The 20,639-nt window shown below is 35.4% G+C and overlaps 1 protein-coding gene across 1 annotated transcript in view; it reads right to left on the bottom strand.

Moving 5' to 3' along the window:
- Window positions 1-7,641: 7,641 nt before the first annotated feature.
- The window catches only part of LTN1 (listerin E3 ubiquitin protein ligase 1), a 67,626-nt gene continuing 54,628 nt past the window's right edge, over window positions 7,642-20,639 (bottom strand). The window contains exons 25-30 of the mRNA XM_080804933.1: window positions 19,428-19,614; window positions 13,658-13,829; window positions 12,349-12,569; window positions 10,622-10,816; window positions 9,570-9,737; window positions 7,642-8,983 (exon numbers count right to left, since the gene is read on the bottom strand). Of these exons, the coding sequence (XP_080661059.1) occupies window positions 8,921-8,983; window positions 9,570-9,737; window positions 10,622-10,816; window positions 12,349-12,569; window positions 13,658-13,829; window positions 19,428-19,614 (1,006 nt within the window). The 3' untranslated portion in view covers window positions 7,642-8,920. The remainder of the gene's footprint in view (window positions 8,984-9,569; window positions 9,738-10,621; window positions 10,817-12,348; window positions 12,570-13,657; window positions 13,830-19,427; window positions 19,615-20,639) is intronic.

The raw sequence follows: 20,639 nt of genomic DNA, 5'->3' as shown, positions 1-20,639 counted from the left end.
TTGAATGTAGAAGGAAGTACTTCATAGGGAACAGAAAGAGGCAACAGGCTAAGGCTCCAAATCAGTATAAACTGGCCCTAAAGACTAAAGACTAATGTCCCATTAGACTGATGACAACTGGCTGCTAGAATGATTGGTCAAATTTTGCTTTGGGTCCTCTATGAAATCTTCATGAGTATTCCTGAAGGCCTGGCAATTTGTAGAAGTTCACTTGGTTTAGTCCTTATTTCAGGATCATCAGTGGTTGTGGTCATTGATCAGAAGCTCCTTCCTCTCCTCTGCTTGGTTGGGGACCCTCGTCTACCATTAACAAACACACTTTGGACAAATGCAGTGCCTTTTTCTTGGCATTGATTTATATCAAAGGCACAACCTCCTCCTGACAGTTTTCACTACAATCCTAACTCTTGTGTTTAACTTGGTAAGTGGCAAAATTTTGCTAAAAAATGACTCAGAATTACTTATAGCCATTTTAAGGAACTTCTGATATGCCAAAATTAATACATTCAAAGGAGCTCTAGAAAAATCAGTGGGAAAAACCTGAAGTCTTCAACAGTCAACTTTTTTTTAATTAAGATTTTATTTATTTATTTGACAGAGAGAGAGATCACAAGTAGGCAGAGAGGCAGGCAGAGAGAGAGAGAGGGGGAAGCAGGCTCCACACCAAGCAGAGAGCCCGACACGGGGCTCGACCCCAGGACCCTGAGATCATTACCTGATCCGAAGGCAGAGGCTTAACTCACTGAGCCACCCAGGTGCCCCAACAGTCAACTTTTGATTGGTATGCTGAGACCATAAACTGAAACACTGAAAACTCACTGCCATTCAAACCTTCTGAAATCCACCTCATCCTACCTTTCCCTCCACCCAGCTTTATCTGTATCAAATTCCTTCTATCTTTCTGCACCTTCTTTTACCTCCAAAAGGGTGATCTTTTGCTCAAAGTTTTCTTAGGACAAAATAATTACATCATATCATATCCCTTCAAAACTATTACGGAAGAATGCAGGTCTAAAGAAACCTGGTATTTTAACCTTGGTCTGGAGTCAGGTAGAGAGCTATAATCAAGGATTTTCTTAACCTTCAGAAAACAAATTTGCTGAAGAATTCAGAATGTTGTTAAGATATTGTCCTGGAGTCTGTACCAACAAGTTCACTTAATTTGTACCCCCTCAAATGGGAACAAAATAGTTAAAAGCAGCAAAATCAAGAACAACAAAGATCCAAAAACTAGGAGATGGTTTAAATACCCAGTTCTTCATAATTCAACATATGACCCTGAAAGGGGAAGCAAATAGGAAATGTTCTATATAAGGCCATTCCAGAAGCTTTTCCCTCATGGATAGATTGGACAAAAATTAAAAATTACAAACAAAATAAGAGGAATAAGTAGCAGATGCTGAAAACTGACCCAGGAAAAATTTCAAACAATATTCTGGAGTATCTTCAAGCGCTAATTTGTAAAGGTAGATGGGCTTGACTTTTTTTTTTTTTTTTAATGAAAATGGGATTCAAAAATGCCAATTAAAAAAAAAAAAGAATCACTGGGAAAAAAATGCCATTTTAGAAGATGTTGCTTAACGTTTCAAAAAGCTAGAGATCAAAACAAATTTCTGACTCTCAAGATAAAACAAGTGGTATCAAAAATATGACCAAAGGTTCTGTGTTCTAAGAATTAGGCAGCTCTGGACAAGGATACCAAAAGCAGAAGGGGCCTTAGGAAAAATTAATGTCCTGTAATGACTAAAAACAGGACAACTATGTAAAGTCTCTCTACCAATACCACTCCAGGAGACATTAGCACACTTGAAAATTCCCTGATCACCTTCTAAACTAGGGAGACAGGTTTATAAATAGTGATGGACAACATAAAAACAGATATGGGTGACTTTATCCACTGATAATTCCACTAAACATCAGATCCCTCAGAATATTAAAACCGCTCAAATAATGGAAATGTCTAAATCTTTAACTGGTATTCTAGGACCAATCGGGATATATTACTTTCTTTATGACACAAATACTTAATAGGCAATGTCCTACTTAATAAATGAAACTACCAGATAACACTGCAGGATTTTTTTTTCAAAGCTCTGGAAAATTCTATATATGATTAAAGTATAGCTGATTTGGACATATAACTACACTGTGTATGCAATTACAAAAATAATCAAATGATAAGCTATGATCCCAGAATTCTTACAGGCAAAAGACTCTCAAGACATAGGTGAAGTATTTGGAGCTGAATTTAACAGTCCAGACTGAGTCTTCCTAGATTATCATAAACCTTTCTTTTTGTTTATATATGTAAAGTTAGACCTGGACTCCAACTGTCCAATGCAACAGTCACAAGCCAGAGGTTGCTAACAAGCATTTGAAATACGCCAAGTGTGACTGAGCTCCTGGAGTGAAGGAAATAAATTTTACTCATCTTTGTTTCCCCAACTGAAGACTACTTATTTACAGACCTACAAAACATTATCACCTAACAAATATTTGCTTCCAGAACAAATGATAACAGTCTCAACAAAAAAAGCTTCAAAAATGTATAGATTTCTTACCCTTACTCTCAAGATTTAGCTGTATGTCCCTATTTAGACAAATATGGAAAATTGTGCACTTCAACCTTCTCATAGCCAGGACACATGCTTGGGGTTATTCTCCAAACTCTGAAGAGTACAGCATAATAAATACAACCTAATCTAGACCTAGTCTCCAAGAAAGAACACAAACACACATCTTACTGACTTCTAACACTCAACTGGAGCTCTTCCATAAAGAATGGACATGCAGGGGCGCCTGGGTGGCTCAGTGGGTTAAAGCCTCTACCTTCGGCTCAGGTCATGATCCCAGGGTCCTGGGATTGAGCCCCGCATTAGGCTCTCTGCTCAGCGGGGAGCTTGCCTCCCTCTCTCTCTGCCTGCCTCTGCCTACTTGTGATCTCTGTCAAATAAATAAAATCTTAAAAAAAAAAATTCTTAGAAAAAAAACCAGAATGGACATACAATCCAGTTACTGGAAAACTTTTAAGTATGTTTGGAAAACTTAGGTATGTGAATTTACTTTCTTAAATGTAAATTTCCTGAAATCTAAATACAGATCAAGTATTTCTGATAAAAATCTCCTATCTGCTTTGCAATGTGTTATAAATTTAAAATAACACACTGGATCTGAGAGAATACAGAAAATGTAAAATATCTAATTTTTATATTGATTACATATTGAAATAGTAATTTGGATGCCAAGTTAAAATGTTACTAAAATTAATTTTACCTATTCCTTCCTACATTTTTTTAATGTGGCTACTTAGCAAAATTTAAAATAATGTGTGGCTCACATTATATTTTTATTCAGTAGGGCTTAATTAGTCCATGCTCTAAGGCAATGGTTCTCTAGGGCCAATTTTGCCAACATCTAGCAATGTCTGGAAATTTTTGGTTGTCACAAATGGGATGCTGCACTGGCATCTAATAGACGGAGACTAGGAATATTGCTAAACGTCCTGTAATACATAGGGCAGTTCCCTAAACAATTATGCACCTTAAAATGCCAAAAGTACTGAGGTTGAGAAACTCAGCTCTAATTGTTTTCAACAGCATGGCACACATTAAAAATCCATTGTCTCTTATTAGGTTATCCTTTGATCCAATAGCTTATTTTTCCTTGCATCAGAGAAACTGCAGGATAGACTAATTATACTTAGTTGAAGCATCTTCACATTTGTACTAAGTTCACCTTTAAGTCTGAATATTATCAACTCCAGCTAATATCACAATGCTGAAAGACTGAAAGCTTACCCCTTAAGATCAAGAACAGGACAAGGATATCTATTCTCAAGACTTCTACTCAACACTGGAGGTTCTAGCCAAAGCACATAGGAAAGAAAAAGAAATAAAACAAATCCAGACTGGGAAAGAAGTAAAACTCCTTATCTGCCAGTGACATGCTGTTGTATATAACAGAAAATCTTAAGGAATTTACACACACACACACACACACACACACACACACACACAAACCCTCTCAGAATAAATTAGTTCACCAAGGTTGGAAGGTACAAGATCAATATGCATATTAAATCTGAGGTACCACATAAACTATATTATCACTTTCTCTTTCTCATTTTACCATCCACTGGTATGGCCTTCTCAATTTCATTAATTCTATTATCTTTAGCTGATGAAGAATCCCATGATTATGGTTCTGCAGTTCTAGAAGTACCTATGCCCAGAACAGACACTTTGAACACTGCACTACTAAATTCTTACAAATACTGCTTATTAATGGATTTTATCTTTATTTATTTTTTCTTAAAGATTTTATTTATTTATTTGACAAACAGAGATCACAAGTAGGCAGAGAGGCAGGCAGAGAGAGGAGGAAACAGGCTCCCCGCTGAGCAGAGAGCCCGATGCAGGGCCTCATCCCAGGACCCTGGGATCAAGACCTGAGCCGAAGGCAGAGGCTTTAACCCACTGACCCACCCAGGCGCCCCTGGATTTTATCTTTTAAAAATGAAAAGGAAGATTATTACCTGGACATAACCATACACCAGAGTCTTTTAGAATCCAGTACCATACCTAACAAACCAAATAGGCTCAAGTGGATAAACTTGCAGTCTTTTACAGGTTTCTTCTTAAGAGTATTTTATAAGACACGTCACATTGCTAAAAAGAGTAAATAGCCAGTATATTTTTGAAATAACATATCAATCTGGAATGCCACAGAAACAGAGGTTCCTTAACCTCCTAATAAAATTTGGATATGAAATATTCAAGTTACTTGATGCTTTGGTGACATCCAAAGAAGCTGCTATCCTTAAAAAGAAATCCAGAGTTTAAAAAAAAAAAAAAAGACATCAAATTTCTTAGATTAGCAGACCCCCATGCTAAATACTTTGTTGAGCCCAAAGTCTTTTTTGCAAGGAATTTTATAAAACAAAAAGACAAATTCATGGAGAAGTTCAAGCATTCCATCACAAATATACAAAATTTTTGTTTCCAATTTTGAAACAAACAGAGAATAATTGGGTTGGAAGGCCTTAAGGATAAGATCTGGCAAAGCCAAAAGAGCCACCCTATTGCACCAGATAAAACTTAACATGGGCACTTACCAAATTTCTTTCATAAAACAACTTAGTACAGTTGAGGACAAACTAGCCATGATAATAAACAAGCAAGGGAAGGGGAGTACTTGGATAGCAGAGGATATGGCTATCCAAGCAAATTTTTGGAACATTAAGAGTAGAGGACTATTTAACTCCTCTTCAAATTAATTATAAAGCTATTTTTTATTTTTATTTTTTTAAGATTTTATTTATTTGTTTGACAGGCAGAGATTACAAGTAGGCAGAGAGGCAGGCAGAGAAAGAGAGAGGAGGAAGCAGGCTCCCCGCTGAGCAGAAAGCCCCATGTGGGGCTCGATCCCAGGACCCTGGGATCATGACCTGAGCTGAAGGCAGAGGCTTTAACCCACTGAGCCACCCAGGCGCCCCTATAAAGCTATTTTTTAAATTAAAAAATATTTTATGTAGAATGGACACTGGTAAGTAAGCCAGTGGAACAGAATACAGAGTCCAGAAACCAAATTGCACATGTAAGATTTGGTAATATAAGAGAGGAGCCACTATAAAGTTAATGAGGAATGGGCAGTATTGTTTAATAAAAGATGTTATGAGAACTGGCTATCAATATAGGGTAGGATTTCTACCTTAAAACAATCACAAAATTTGATTTTGGGTGAATCAGGCATATTTTGAAATTTATAACTTTTGAAAATTTTTTTAGATTTCTAGAATTTTTCAGACTCCAGGAAAGTAATAAATTTTTAAAACCTAACACAAAAAGGGCTCAACCATAAAGGAAAATGATGATAAATTTGACTAAATTTATCTGCAAAATTCTATATAATTAAAGACAGCCACAAACCACATTAAAGTCAACCCACAAACTAAAAGCAACCACGTAACAGAGAAAAGTAGGCATATAGATAATAAATTCACAATGACCAGTAAGTATATGAAATAAAGCTAATGTTCTTTTTAGCCAAGGATATATGAATTAAAACAAAAAGCTATTATCTCACAGCTCTTACTAGAAAGACTTAAAAATCTGAGAAGACTAAATATTGGTGATGAGGCAAGAAAACCAGAACTCTCTTACCTTACTGTTGGCAGGCCAAACTTGCACACCACTTTGGAGAGCAACTTGACAAGGTCTAAAATCACAGACTATACATATCAACTACCCAAAAATCCATTTGGGGGCAAATGTCCAAAATATCTAGGAGATCTGCATAAGAAAATGTTATCAAAGATGTACACTTGCAGCACTGCCCAAAATAACAAAAAATAATAATTGAAATGAACTGGCAAGTAAACTAATATACTAAACAGCAGTTATGTTGAGTGAAAAAGTAAGTCACAAAAGATTACATACAATAGGCTATTGCAAATAAAAATTTTTTAAACTGCTATATATTATTTATGGATAGAAACACATGATAAAATATAAAATCTTAAATAGGGAAGAGTTACACCGACTTCAGAACAGTAGGTTGGCTCTAGGGAGGGAAAGAGGAGATGGCATCAGGGAGAAGTACAAAAGAGGAAGATTTTATTTCTTTAAAAATCAGAAGCAAATATGGCAAAATAGTTTGTGAGGAGTACAAGGGCATTTATATTATTGTTATTATTACTCTGTATATTTGAAATATTTTATAATTAAAAAGAATCTTAATGGGCACATATGGTATAACAATCAAATAATAACAATCATCCACACCACAAAAACTTATCAAATAATAACATCATTTAAGCCACAGAAACTTATGTACATACATTAGAACATGTGATAAATAAGAGTTAAAAATAAATTCTAAAATTTGCAATTTACATTAGGATTTTAAATTAATAATTTTGCTAACGGGCTTTGAATCTCATGCAATTGTTAATGTCCTTATGCTAAAATTTTAAGGGATGCTCTGCAGTTGTTAAAGCTATATAAATAAAACTTTAATCAATGATATTCTGAATTTCAGTCTTATTCTGGAAAGCTTTTTCTTAAGCATATAAACAGTAACAAGCTTTACACTTATATTTACAAGTCTCAAAGAAATCTATTAAGAGTCCTAAGTATGAAGAGTAGGTATTCCACTGAATTATAGTGTTTCACCAAGAACCTGATGCCCTAGATGCTAACATGGAAAAACAATGCTCCTTTATTCCCTTTTCTGTTCTACTTGAGGTTTGGGTCAGAAACCAAGATGTACCAATATTGGAAAAGTTATAAACAAGGTCTTATTATAAAACCATTTTTAAAGGAAAAGTGTGCAATTTTCACAGAGGAGTAACACAATCCTTTGGGATTACTATGTCAGAGAGAGACACAGAGAATATTTTAAGAAAGGGGTTAAGAAGAGGTAGTAGAATTTTGCTATCTGTTCTCACTGACTCCTTGAGTCTCAAGGCTATAAGATAATAAACATTAGGGAGAAAAATCCAAGAGACAGACAAAACTGGGTAGGACACTGCATCTACATGTTCAACTCAAGAGATCTATAATTCACACATAATACTTCACTCTCAACTATGATACTCTGACCACATTCATCCTATTTCAATAATAACCATTTTACCCAGGTGATGGTAAGCAGTGATTTTATTTAACATGACTTCTTTTTGCCAATTAAACATTTGCAACAGAGATGATCAGCTGATCTTTCAAGTAAACTTGCTATCAGATATGTTAATATTTCCCATGTAATGGAAGACTGCAATAAAATTATTCCAAGTTCCAAACTTCCATACTTTTTATAACTTGGGCACAATTTTTTAAGGGTAACAGTGCTGTGGCAAACGGAACGTATTCACCTATTCCACTTCAGCCCATTATACTGAATTTTACTTAGTACTAAAATTATTAACTTGTACTTCTGAAGGCTGGAAAAAATAAGCTCCCCCAAATCTCTAATTTAGTGTAACTTTGGCCAGTAAGAATAGCAAAATTTGCTTATAAAATTGAAAGCCTCCTACAACATTTTAAAATTTTTGTTTTTTCCACCAGACTTAAGTTTCAGAAATACTTATTTCTTCCCTCTCAATAGAGGGATAACTACCACTCTGCTTCATGAATGAAATAATCTAATTCTGTTTCTCTCAACCTCATACCCTCTAGAGACTCACTCAAACGGAGTAATAAGCTCACTGACAAGACTGCAATTCAAATTTCACTAACGAACGGAAATTTTTCCACAGCAAAAGGTCAGTGCCATGAATTTAATTTTCTGAATTTCATAACCTTTGATTAATGGAGACACCTTAAATTTCAGTTTACACTCTTTTATATAGGATTTCAGAGCATGCTTCAAATAGCTTATGATAAGCTATATTAATAGCTTAGCCTCATTTTTATCATTAAAATAATCTACAAATATCAGAATACTAATTAATTTTGTTGTAATAACTAATAAATAAATCTTAAAATATCTGTAGATATAAATCAACCCTTTCAATTCATTTGCCTCACTTGGACTCTTCTAGAACATAGGTCAACAAACTTAATGGGCTTTTTAGTGTAATATAGTTGTACAGTGCTTTCACAAATTCCAATTCTGTAATTTAGGGTATTTCCATATTTATTTTTAAATATACAAAAAGATTAAACTATTAATATAAATATTTCCTCTCAAATATGTAATATTCTTATGTAAAAGAAAAGGTTTCCAAACATTTACAAAGCAATCTAAAGATAAGTAAACCTGATTTTAGGATCATTACATTAACCAAAATAATTTTCCAGAGAAGGTCCTCTTTAAAAGTAATGCTCACTGGCCTCCTCCCATCAACACTTTAAGATGGATCCAGATCCACAGTCCTTGTTTGATTTTCTTCAGGGATCACTTCCAATGGAAGGAAAAAATTTCAGAAAAAGGTCTCACGACAGAGTGGACAAGTGGATTTGTTGCTAGACGTAAACCATTTGTACTGGGAAAAAAAATTTTTTTTTAAATGTTAAAAGAACCTTTTAAAGCTGTCATTTTACATATACATCCAAGGTAAGCTTAACAATGATTAAGTGGAAAAGGGAGAATACCAAAATTTTAGCTTCCCCCATCATCTCCAAAATCAACACAACTCAGTATTACTTCCAAAGGCTACAGTACGACTCTTTCTCCCTAGGCTCCCACACCACCCAACCACTAAGACATTTCAGGAAGACCTTCTTATGAAGCGACTGTATACTGGGCAGCTTTCTTTTCAATATAATGTTTAAAAAGAGTAAAGAGCTCTAAGGCCAGATGGCCCCTAGTTTCTTCAGTCTCCTTTATGGTCTAGATCTTACAGGACCATCTACTGTATGAGAGAGCTATAATAAAAACATCCATTTATTAAAGTGCTTTGATGCTACCAGTATCCGTAAATTAATAATTATTTTTTACAGATTTTGAAAAATCCTTTTAATATGCCTCTTATTAACTACAATTACGAGTTTAACATCACTTTCTTTTCTAGATATCATACATATAAATATACATAAAATATAAATAAGTTAATTTCTCTTTGGGCTTACCAAGCAGGCTGAATGGAACTTTTTCTTGCATGTTCTACAGGCTTTTTTGGGAAGAGAATAGTTGAAACCATGAATGACTGAGAAACATATCATGCAATCTTCAACACCCTCAAAACGTTTGTCTACATTATTTTTCCATAAAGCTAGGCCTTCCATAATACTTCCATTCTGTTAACAAAAAGGAAAAAATAGAGTAAATATACTCTGAAGACCAAAGTGATTTTTATTTAATTTCATAAACTTTAAAGTTGAATTTTAATTAACTAATTAATTTTAAAAATATTTTATTTATTTGAGATAGAGAGAGGGAGAGTGAGCACAAGAGAGAGAGTTAGCCCAATGACATGGGGCTCGATCCCAGGATCCTGAGATCATGACTTGAGCTGAAGGCAGACGCTTAACCAACTGAGCCACTCCGGTGCCCCTAAATTTTAATTTAGAAAGAGAGAATCTGCCTGGCTATATTTACATCTCCTAAGTTTTCTGAATGTTGGTTTTTAAAATGACCTGCCAAGTTTTAGAAATCAGATACAATTTTTCTCCACTAAAGAAAGACCTGAAAGAAAGGTTTTGCACCAATACATCAAGTTTTATAGTTTCAACGTGCAAACAACTACAGTATGTTTAAAAGTCAAAGATCTTTGAGAGTACTGGGATTTCTCTAATCACAAAAGGAGAGTTGAAATGTTAGACTAAAAGTAGCTCCAAAGATATTCATTGATCCAGTATCTTACAAAAAGATTCCCTCTCAAACAATTTCTTTAACACCATGTATAGTTCTGGTCATCCATAGTGCCAGTGGAGTAAAGTCAACTCCTCTCAAAAACCAAAAAAAAAAAAAAAAAAGAAAAGAAAGAAATGCAGAACTTTAAAAAGGAAAACAGCTCAGTAGGTAGGTTCAGGTCATTCAGGCATACATCCATGTTGACCCAAGGAAATATAGTATCTCTTTCAACCTCAGTCAGAAGTGATATATTTTAAGTCTTACTGCCCTTTCAAAGAGGAGGTCGGTAGGACTATCTGGAAAGCCGAATGTACACACAGAAACTTACCTGATGGGTGAGGTAAGTGCTTAACTGCAGCATCCAGTTCCGCCACTGCTGAACAGCTACACCTACTCTCTTCCCACTCTCCACGGTTATTGAACCCAAGGGGTAATTGGAAGGCAGCTGTATTATAAGTTCAATAACTATGTCCTCAATAGTGTAAGTAGCCATCACTTCTCTGGTAGTAGCTCGAGCTTTAACCTGCAACATAGGAAAGGTAATACTTTTTGCAAATTTCTTTCCTTTCATTCAAAACACATCTTGATAGGTTGACTATTAACAGTCAGTCTTCACTCAAAGACAGAGGTAAACATGTTGGTTTACTGGACAAGAGATATTTAATACACAGGATTATATACCTGACATTTTATAGTGATTCTTATGAAATTCAAAGTTAGTTTCAAAAGAAATCCTGCTCATAAAAAATATGTTTTATGATATTAGGCTTGTCGCATAAGTTTTAAACAGACCAGGACAGAATGAGTTCTTAATTACTGCTTTTCTTCCATACCCAGTGTATCAAATATCATTTATGTCTGGAAGTCCCCTAAGTCTTTCTCTGCCACAGAATTCTCTTGAGCTCTAAAGCCAACTATCGACTGTTAGATTCATAGTTTTCATACTAGTGTTGCAAACAACATAAAACACAAATTATCATGTTTGACCCGTGCACTCTTCTGACTGTCCTATTTCCAAGCTAAAAACCATAGCATCATCTTAAATTTTTCCTTCTACCTCCTCCCAGATATTAACTAGCTACAAGTTTGGATAAATCACCACAAAATTTTTAACATACCTCTCCTTTTATGGAACATTCCCACTGATACTGCCTCACTCAGACCCTCCTTATTATTCACAATGTCTACACCAGTGCGTCTCCCCTGACTGTGTATTTGAACCAAAGCTCCATGCCAACAGCCTATACTATATATTGCAGTCAGAGCAATTTTACCAATTATAACACTGACAGTGTCACTTGCCTCAAAGGAAGATTACCAGTGGCCAGATAGGACCAAATATTTTAGATAATCATTTGAAGCCTTTCCCAACATGGCCCTAATTCATCATGGAAGCAACTGATTCTCTATTTACCTTCACGAATCCTGCTCTGTATGAGTGATGGCTTATTCATCATTTCTTAGGGCAATCATAGAAATTAAACTCTCATCTCCAAGCTTTTTGCTTTTGCCATACTGTTTTCTCTATATTCAACACCTTTCTCCTCACTGTCCCTAAAACACAATCCTGCCCACTTCAAAGTAATCATCCTCCATAAAGGTGCATCTAACCCCCTCAGTCAGATGAATCTTTCCCACGCTGATTGCAGAGCACTCTTCTTCTTAATGTGCCACTTTCCAGTTTCCAATGCAAAAAACAAATTGGTATCACTCTTTTCCCTTTATTAGGTTGTATATTTATTACACAGTAGGAATTTGACCCCTAAACTATTCATTTCCCAAGTGACTGACACACAGTGCCTGGAATCTACAGGTATTCCAATATATATTCTGAATGAATTAATGAATGTCCAAAAACTTTGATGGGGATAAATGAAATTATAACATTGTTTCAATCTATACACTGAGACTTGATACCCAAGAATCAGAAAATAAAGTAGACAACTTCTGTAAATTCTGAACCAGTGGTTAATATTGTGATGATAATCACTACAAATGATAGACATAACCAGTATTCAAACAACTTTCCTGGAAAAAATTCAATATAATACTAACCGTCATGCCATTAAATAGTTGGGTACTTGTCTGCACGGAAGAAATTTCTTGAAAGGAAAGAACATTGCTGACATACTTGCTTGTAAATCTATCTACGATATTGAAAACACGCTTCTCACTACTATTCCACCACAGCCTAACCATGGCAGGCAAGTCTTTTAATGTCATATGATAGACTGAACAAGCCAAGTGTGGGATATGGTAGGGAAGAGTTGATGTTTCTGAGGAAAAAACAAATTCTTAGTTAGTAACATGTATTTCTTACATAGAATAACAGACCAGAAAATCATTTTTAATTCCTTAACACTAGAGATAGAGCTCAAAAAAACAAATATATTGAAGAAGCCAGAACTCTAGAATATCCACTTTCTCTCACACATTCAAAATGAATCACTGGAATGGCAAAAAGAAGTGAAAAGAATGAAGATCCCAAATGACACTGAAAAATCTGCCTAGACATAGCACTCTATGTTTCACAAGCTAGATCACAAAAAAGGGGAACATACATATTTTAAAAAGGACAACTCCAATCCCAGGGAGTAGGGAAAAAAGTTAAATAAAAAGGAAGAAAAATTTAGGGCTGCCTGTCTGGCTCAGTCGGTGAAGCATGTGACTCACAATCTCCAGGTCATGAGTTTGAGTCCCACATTGGGTATAGAGATTATAAATAAATTAACTTAAAAAAAAAAAAAGGAAAAATTTAAAGATTGTCTTCTTATAAATTATGAAAAGGCGTTTGGTCCCTATACTTGCCCCAGACCCTACGGATGTGCTATACAAAAATCCTAGAATATCTACCTCAGTACTCACAAGACATAGTACCCTCCTCACATCTCCAGGACATTTAAGAAATTTCAATTCTAAGGAAGCCACTTAAAACACTAGAGTACAACTAGATGCATGCATGTCTATCCCCTGAGCTAAAATTTGAGCTCCTGAAGTGAAGGAAATAAATTCTACTCATCTTTGTTTTCCCAACTGAAGACTACTTATTTATAGGCCTACAAAACATTATCACCTAACAAATATTTGCTTCCAGAACAAATGATAATAGTCTCAACAAACAAAGCTTCAAAAATGTATAGATTTCTTACCCTTACTCTCAAGATTTAGCTGTATGTCCTATTTAGAAGAACATTTAGCTGTATGTCCTATTTAGAAGAACATGGAAAATCATGCACTTCAACCTTCTCATAGCCCGGACACATGTTTGGGGTTATTCTCCAAACTCTGAAGAGTACAGCATAATAAATACAACCTAAACTAGACCTAGTCTCCCAGAAAGAACACAAACACACATCTTACTGACCTCTAATACTCAACTGGAGCTCTTCCGTAAAGAATGTTTTAGGGTCCTTATTTGAGAGCTCAACAGCGGTCTCTGCATAAGTTGGATTTTCTGGCATAAGCCTGAACAGGTGATAGAGCAATTTATTCAAACTTTTTGTTTTTCGGAGGTACATTGAGTACAGTGCCCGAAGCTGGTGGAGAGTAAAGAATTTTTGTTATAAACCAAGTCAGTGAGAAGAACAAATCAAAGTACAATAGACGGTACAAGAACACAATGAAAAAGGTATTAATTTGAAGACTTAGAATTACATGGAAGAGTACTACAAAATATATGCCACATTCTTACTTTCCAAACAGGTCATCTGATTGCACTGTTCCCTTTCTTCATAAACAGCAGTTTTCACTATCCCCTCATTATCAGACATATTTTAACATCTTTCTGAAAGTATCTCCTTGTTAGTAAGTTCACCTCTGCTTTCTCTAAGAAAATCTATTCCCACAGATGATTTGCTCCCTCTCTTCCCAAGTTTTCCACATACCCCTTCCTTCTGCACCATAGTCCTTAATCTTACAATAGTCCTGCTTAAAACTAATCCTTTTATGGCTGATCTCACACTGTATCAAACACTCCAGCTTCCCTTTAGAAAAGAGAGCACAAACTAGTAGTCCAAAATGTCTTGGGGTCTTGTTTTGTAAAGCAGGATTTCACTCAAAAATATGGATTTCTGGGGCACCTGGGCAGCTCAGTCAGGTTAAGTGTCCAATTCTTGGCTTTGGTTCAAGTCATGATCTCATGGATCATGGGATTGAGTCCTGTGTCAGGCTCCCACTCAGTGGGGAGTCTGAAGAATCTCTCCCTTTGCCCTCCGCTCTTTCCCACAAGCACAAACACACTCTCTCCCTCTCTCAAAATAAATAAATAAATCTTTAAAAAAGTATATGGATTTCTGGTTCTTTTTTTAAAAAATAGGAAAATCTTGTAAAGTAAGTCAGAAAAAGACAAATACCATATGATTTCAGTTATATGTGGAATTTAAGAAACAAAACAAAGGAAAAAAAAAAAGGAACAAACCAAAAAACAGACTCTCAACTATAGAGACAAACACTGATGGTTACGGGGGGGGTGGGGGGGGGGTGAAATAGGTGATGGGGATTAGGGAGGGCACCTGTTGTGACGAGCACTCGGTGATGTACAGACTTAATGATCACTGTATTGTACACCTACAACGAATACAATACTATACGTTAACTGTACAGGGACTAAAATACAATTTTAAGACAAAGGAAAGTCTGGCACCACTAGGTGCACTACAGGCATCTGTGTGCCTTAGAACTCATTCCTCAATAACCCAGTTTTTACATGTTCACATTTACTTTGCAACTCTTTAGTATATCTACAGGTTTTAAAATCATTCTTCCCACTAAAGCATATATCTCCTCTTGGTGTAGGACACCATTTTCTGAACACTACAAATGCTCAAATACAAGTATCAAGTCACAGGATACAGATTTTGATTTTTAAAATATATTGATCAAAGTACCTAACAATGGGGAAATTGGAGGGCACTACCTGAGTAACCAAATTTACTATTACCAATAAAGGACACAGACATTCTGTAATTCCTGAGGTCACAGACTGAGGACACATCACCACCGTGCAGTAAGTACTCTTGCTAAAAATTAACCAGAAACTGATCATGAGAAAACAATCAGACAAATCCACATCCTAAGAGAGTCTACAAAATAACTAACCTGAATGACAATAAAGAAAAGAAAGGTAGGAAAATTATGGGCTAAAGAAAAATGACAAACATGATGCAAACATGATCCTTGATCAAATCCTCAATAGAGAAGGAACAAAACCACAAAGGACATTATAGGGACAACCAAAAATATCTGACTACAAATTAGATATTGCATTAAAATTAAATTTGTGTATAATAACTATACCAATACATTTTTATAGAAACATGTCTTTGTTCTTAGGAGACACGTGTTTAAATACTTTCTGTAATGCATCATGAGTCTGCAACTTTCAAATAGATCAGCAGAAAAAAGTAAATACAGAGAAAACATGTACAAAGGTACCAACATTAGGATGCCTGGGTTGCTCAGTGGGTTGGGTGTCCAACTTGGTTTCAGCTCAAGTCATGATCTCAGAGTCATGAGATCAAGCCCCGTGTTAGGCTCCATGCTCAGTATGCATGAGATTCTTCCCCTCCCTCTCCCTACTATGTGCTCTCTCTCTCTCTCCAAAAATAAGTAAATCTTCAAAGGTAGTAACACTAAGTATGTGTGACTCTAGGAAAAGGGTACATGACTTTTCATTGAATTATTCTCCCATCTCCTAAGTTTGAATTTTTAAAAAAAAGTTGGAAGTAGAATTTTTAAAAAACTAATGATACATATCAATGGATTTTTTTGATAAAGGTTAGTATCCAAAATATACAAAGAACTTATAAAAATAAGCCTACTAAAAAACAGTAACATTAACAAAAAAATGTCAGGTAATCTTCAAAGAAAAATAGGTCTGTTGTGGGTGGCACAGATCAACTGAGCTGCAGCACTGAAATAACTAAAGTACTGTTGCATTTCATTAAAATAAATAAATCAGTAAAACTACCCTACAATCCAGCACTACTGGTATTTACCCAAAAGATACAAATATACAGACTTGAAGGGGTACATGTACCCCGATGCTTATAGCAGTACTATCAACAATAGCCAAATTATGGAAGGAGCCCAAATGTCCATCGACTGATGAATGGATAAAGAAGATGTGGCATATATATACAATGGGATATTACTCAACCATCAAGAATGGAATCTTGCCATTTGCAACAACATAGATGAAGCTACAGAGTATAATGCTAAGCAAAGTAAGTCAGAAAGATGAATACCATATGATCTCACTCAAATGTGGAATTAAGAAACAAAACTGACGAACACAGGGGTAAAAGAGAGAGAGACAAACCATACGAAAATTTTTTTTTCCTTGACAGAGAGAGCATGAGCAGTGGGGAGGAACAAGGGGAAAGGGAGAATGCGGGGCTTGATCCTAGGATCCTGCGATCATGACCTTAGCTGAAGGCAGATGCTTAACTGACTGAGCCACCCAGGCGCCCCAAGAAATTTTTTTTTTAATGGGAAACTACAGAATTATTTTATTATTCATTCATTTATTTATTTATTTTTAAATTATTCATTTATTTATTTGAGAGAGAGCATATGAGCAGGGCAGAGGGAGATGGATGAACAGACTCCCGAGTGAGGAGGAAGCCCAATGCAGGGCTCAATCCCTGGACTCCAGGATCATGACCTGAGTGGAAGGTCAGGTCATGACTGAGCCACCCAGGCACCCCAAGAAACTCTTAACTGAGGGTTGCTAGAGGGAAGATGGGAAGGGTGATAGGCTAAATGGGTGATAGGTGTTAAGGAGGGCATTTGTGATGAGCATTGGGTGCTATATTTAAGTGATGAATCACTAAATTCTACTCTACTCCTGGAACTACCATTACACTGTAAGTTAACTAACTGGAATTTAAATAAAAACTTGAAAAAAAAAATCAATGGACTTTTAAAAACACATGTATATTACCCAGAAATCCCCTAGTTATATAACACAAGAGAAATGAAACTATGTCCACCCAAAAATCCATATACAACATTCACAGTAGCTTTATTCACAATAACCAAAAAGTCAAAACAACCTAAATGTCCATCAATGGATAAACGAATAAACAAAATGTGGTACACTCATCATACGATGGACTACTATTCAGCTATAAAAAGGAATGTAGTATGGATATATGCCATAACATGCATGAATTTGAAAACATATGCTAAGTGAAATATGCCAGACACAAAAGACCACATATATGAAATGTCCACAAGAGGCAAATCCGTAGAGTCAGAACACAGAATACTGGCTGCCAGGGGCTGGAGGGTTTGAAAGGAAATGGGAACTGACTGCAAATGGGTAAAGGTTTCTTTTTTTTCAGATGTTGAAAATGTTCTAAAATTAGAAAGTAGTGATATTTACACAATTCTGTGAATATGGTACAAACACCAAACTGTAGACTTTAAATAAGTAAATTTGATAGTACATATTAAATAAAACATATTAGTAAAGCTATGAAACACGAAGTTCATGGCTTTGTTTCAATTCAATCTGATTCACTAGGAGTTGTTGATTTTCCTAAGAAAAAGGTTTTTAAAAGGCCCAAATTTGGGACCAATTACAGTGCTTTTTAAAAAAGTCTGTTTGCGGGATGCCTGGGTGCCTTAATCAGTTGAGCATCTGCCTTCGGCTCAGGACATGATCCCAGGGTCCTTGGACTGAGTCCTGTATTGGGCTCCCTGCTCAGTGCATGCCTGCCTCTCCCTCTGCTTGTGCTCTTTCTCTCTCTGAGAAATAAACAAATAAAATCTTAAAAAAAAAATTCTGTTTGCTTTAGGATTTATCTAATTAGGCTATTAACTGAGTTATTCTGGTTTAACTGTCACAGTTCAGTTCAAGTTCCAGGCTCACTAAATGCTGCTGTATTGTCCCCTAACCCCAATTCTGGAAAAAGTGACACATGGCCATTTTCTAAATCTCTGAATATAAAATGATAAGAACAAAACTCTTACACATGGAAGCCTCACTTTGCTGTAATTTTTTAGAGATCAACAATATTTTAAGAAAAGAATATGAAAGCCCAAAAAGGATTACTTGAAATATATCACCAACAAATAAAACGAGCTCAAGTCACAAACATAAGTGGCTGGCCTAGATCATCGTTGCCTCTGAAATTTCATCTTCTCTTTAGATATATGAATGCAAAGATGCATTCATGTTTATTTATTTGTACCAAGGTATGAGTTATTAGCAACAACATAAGCTATAACTTAGGAATTCCGAAAAATCACATTGGAAATGAATGCCATATTTAATCACACCTTAAATGTAAGGTAATAAACCTTTATTGCATTAACCTGTCAAAAAAAGCCACTGTTTTATTTAAAAAACCATCAGTTTATTTAACTGATTCAATCAACATTTAATTGGAACTTTCTAAGTGGGCATCTGCCTAAAGAATAAAAAGAAAAGAAAAGAAAACCTGGAAATTTTTCCAGTGTTCCAGCTTTCTTCCTAGACATTGAGGTCTTTCTTCCTAAACATGAGACAACAGAGACATCTAGTGGCTGCTAGAATAATTTGGGCAAAATAATTATTTTAGATTTTTTTTTTTTTTTTTTACCATCTGGAGATTAACAGTTTGAATTACATAGGTAGCATTTCACAAATCTGGCTCTAAACACTGATTCTCAAATAAGATAAATTCCCAATGATGTATTAACTGAAATCTCCACAAGGATCAGAACAACTTCTACTACTACTTCTACTACGGGGGGGGGGGGGGGGGCGGACAGCAAGATCCAAGTTCTTTGGAATTATTACTATGGTAATACAAAATTAAATTCTATAAATCTTGTTTCCTGCAATAAAAGGACTTGGTAGCTACATTCAGTTAGAAAAAAATTGACTCCAGCACATTCCAGAGATTACTTTTGCAAAAACCTCTGTCTGTGCACGTGCACATGTGTGCGGGGAAGGAGGGGAGGATAAGGAAGTTAAGGGACAGAAATAGCAGAATGTCTGAAGTTAGCCAGAAGAGATTAGATTAAAATGAGAGGTATTCCCCCCCCCCTTTTTTTTTTTTCAAAAAGAGGGGAAACAAAGAATTTAGAATAGTAACAGAAACACACAGAGGACAGAACTATCAAGTTATCACATATTTATTTACCTGAGAGGAAGCAGCTTTGAAGAAAGTAAGTATTAATTTCCAGGTGAGGAGGTATCCCAGAACATAGCAGAAGTCTTCACTCAGTGGCTTAATAGTAACTATCTGTCCAACAGGAATACACCCCAAAACATTTTCTAGCAAGTCCTCCTGAGTGCTAAGAAGAGACATCAACGCTGCCGGTGGTGACCTATGAATCAATGATTAAACACCACAATTTTCTTCATAACTTATTCCTTAAAAAACTAAAAGCATGTATAAACTTTAAGCATTTTAGAAAAATCTTTCTATTTTCCAAAAACCATTTTAAAACTCCCCCTTTACAGATTCAGTTTTAACGCTAACTCTGCTAAATTAAACATATTTAATTACAAATACATTAACATATGTAAACATAAAACAAATTTTATATTCATAAATATGTAAAATATTTTTCAGTTATACATTTAAAATATATGTGAAAAATACTATAAAGCATAAGCTCTAGCTGTTAGCACTTGAAGAAAAGATGCTTTTAGAAAACATATATTTCAACCTGTTTTATGGATGAAAAAATAATCACAAACCCAGAGAGGCTTAATGATTAATCTCAAGACCCTCAGCTAGTCAGGGGAATGACGAAGGATATGGGGTCCTACCAGATCCCTATAAAAGGTAAAAAAAAAAATAATAATAATAAGACTATGTCTTTTCAGGAAAGTAAATTCAATATTCATATTAACTTATGACAATGTAAATAAATTTTCTTCTTTACTGAACTTCTCTACTCATTAACACATTCAGATGAACTTAGGAGATTCTCCAAAAGTGAACTACTTGTGTATATCTTGTCAAACTCTGACATTATAGCTCAGTTCTTTCCTTTCACCTCTGCAACGCTTCTCTTGTGGCTTCCTTTTTCCAGCCCATTAACACAGGTCTTCAAGCTTCTGCCCTTGGATTTTTACCTTCAACACCACTATCCCAGTACCACCCCTTCTCTATTAAATACCAACAGTCACTGAATTTTACAAATACCAGTCCAGGTATCTCTCTATTTCCATGCTGCCCTCCATGCACTGTTACTGTTTCTAGAATAGTCTCCACCTCTGTGTGCTTTCTTGTATAATTTATGATTCATACTATAGCCAGAATCAGCTGGTACTTTTCCCATCTTCTACCAAATAATGCCCCAAATCCCAGAAAATGTAATTTTTAAGGCCTTTCATTATCTTA

Source organism: Martes martes (assembly GCF_963455335.1).
Source record: "Martes martes genome assembly, chromosome: 1".
Classification (NCBI taxonomy): Eukaryota; Metazoa; Chordata; class Mammalia; order Carnivora; family Mustelidae; genus Martes; species Martes martes.
This window is presented reverse-complemented; position numbering and strand designations above follow the sequence as displayed.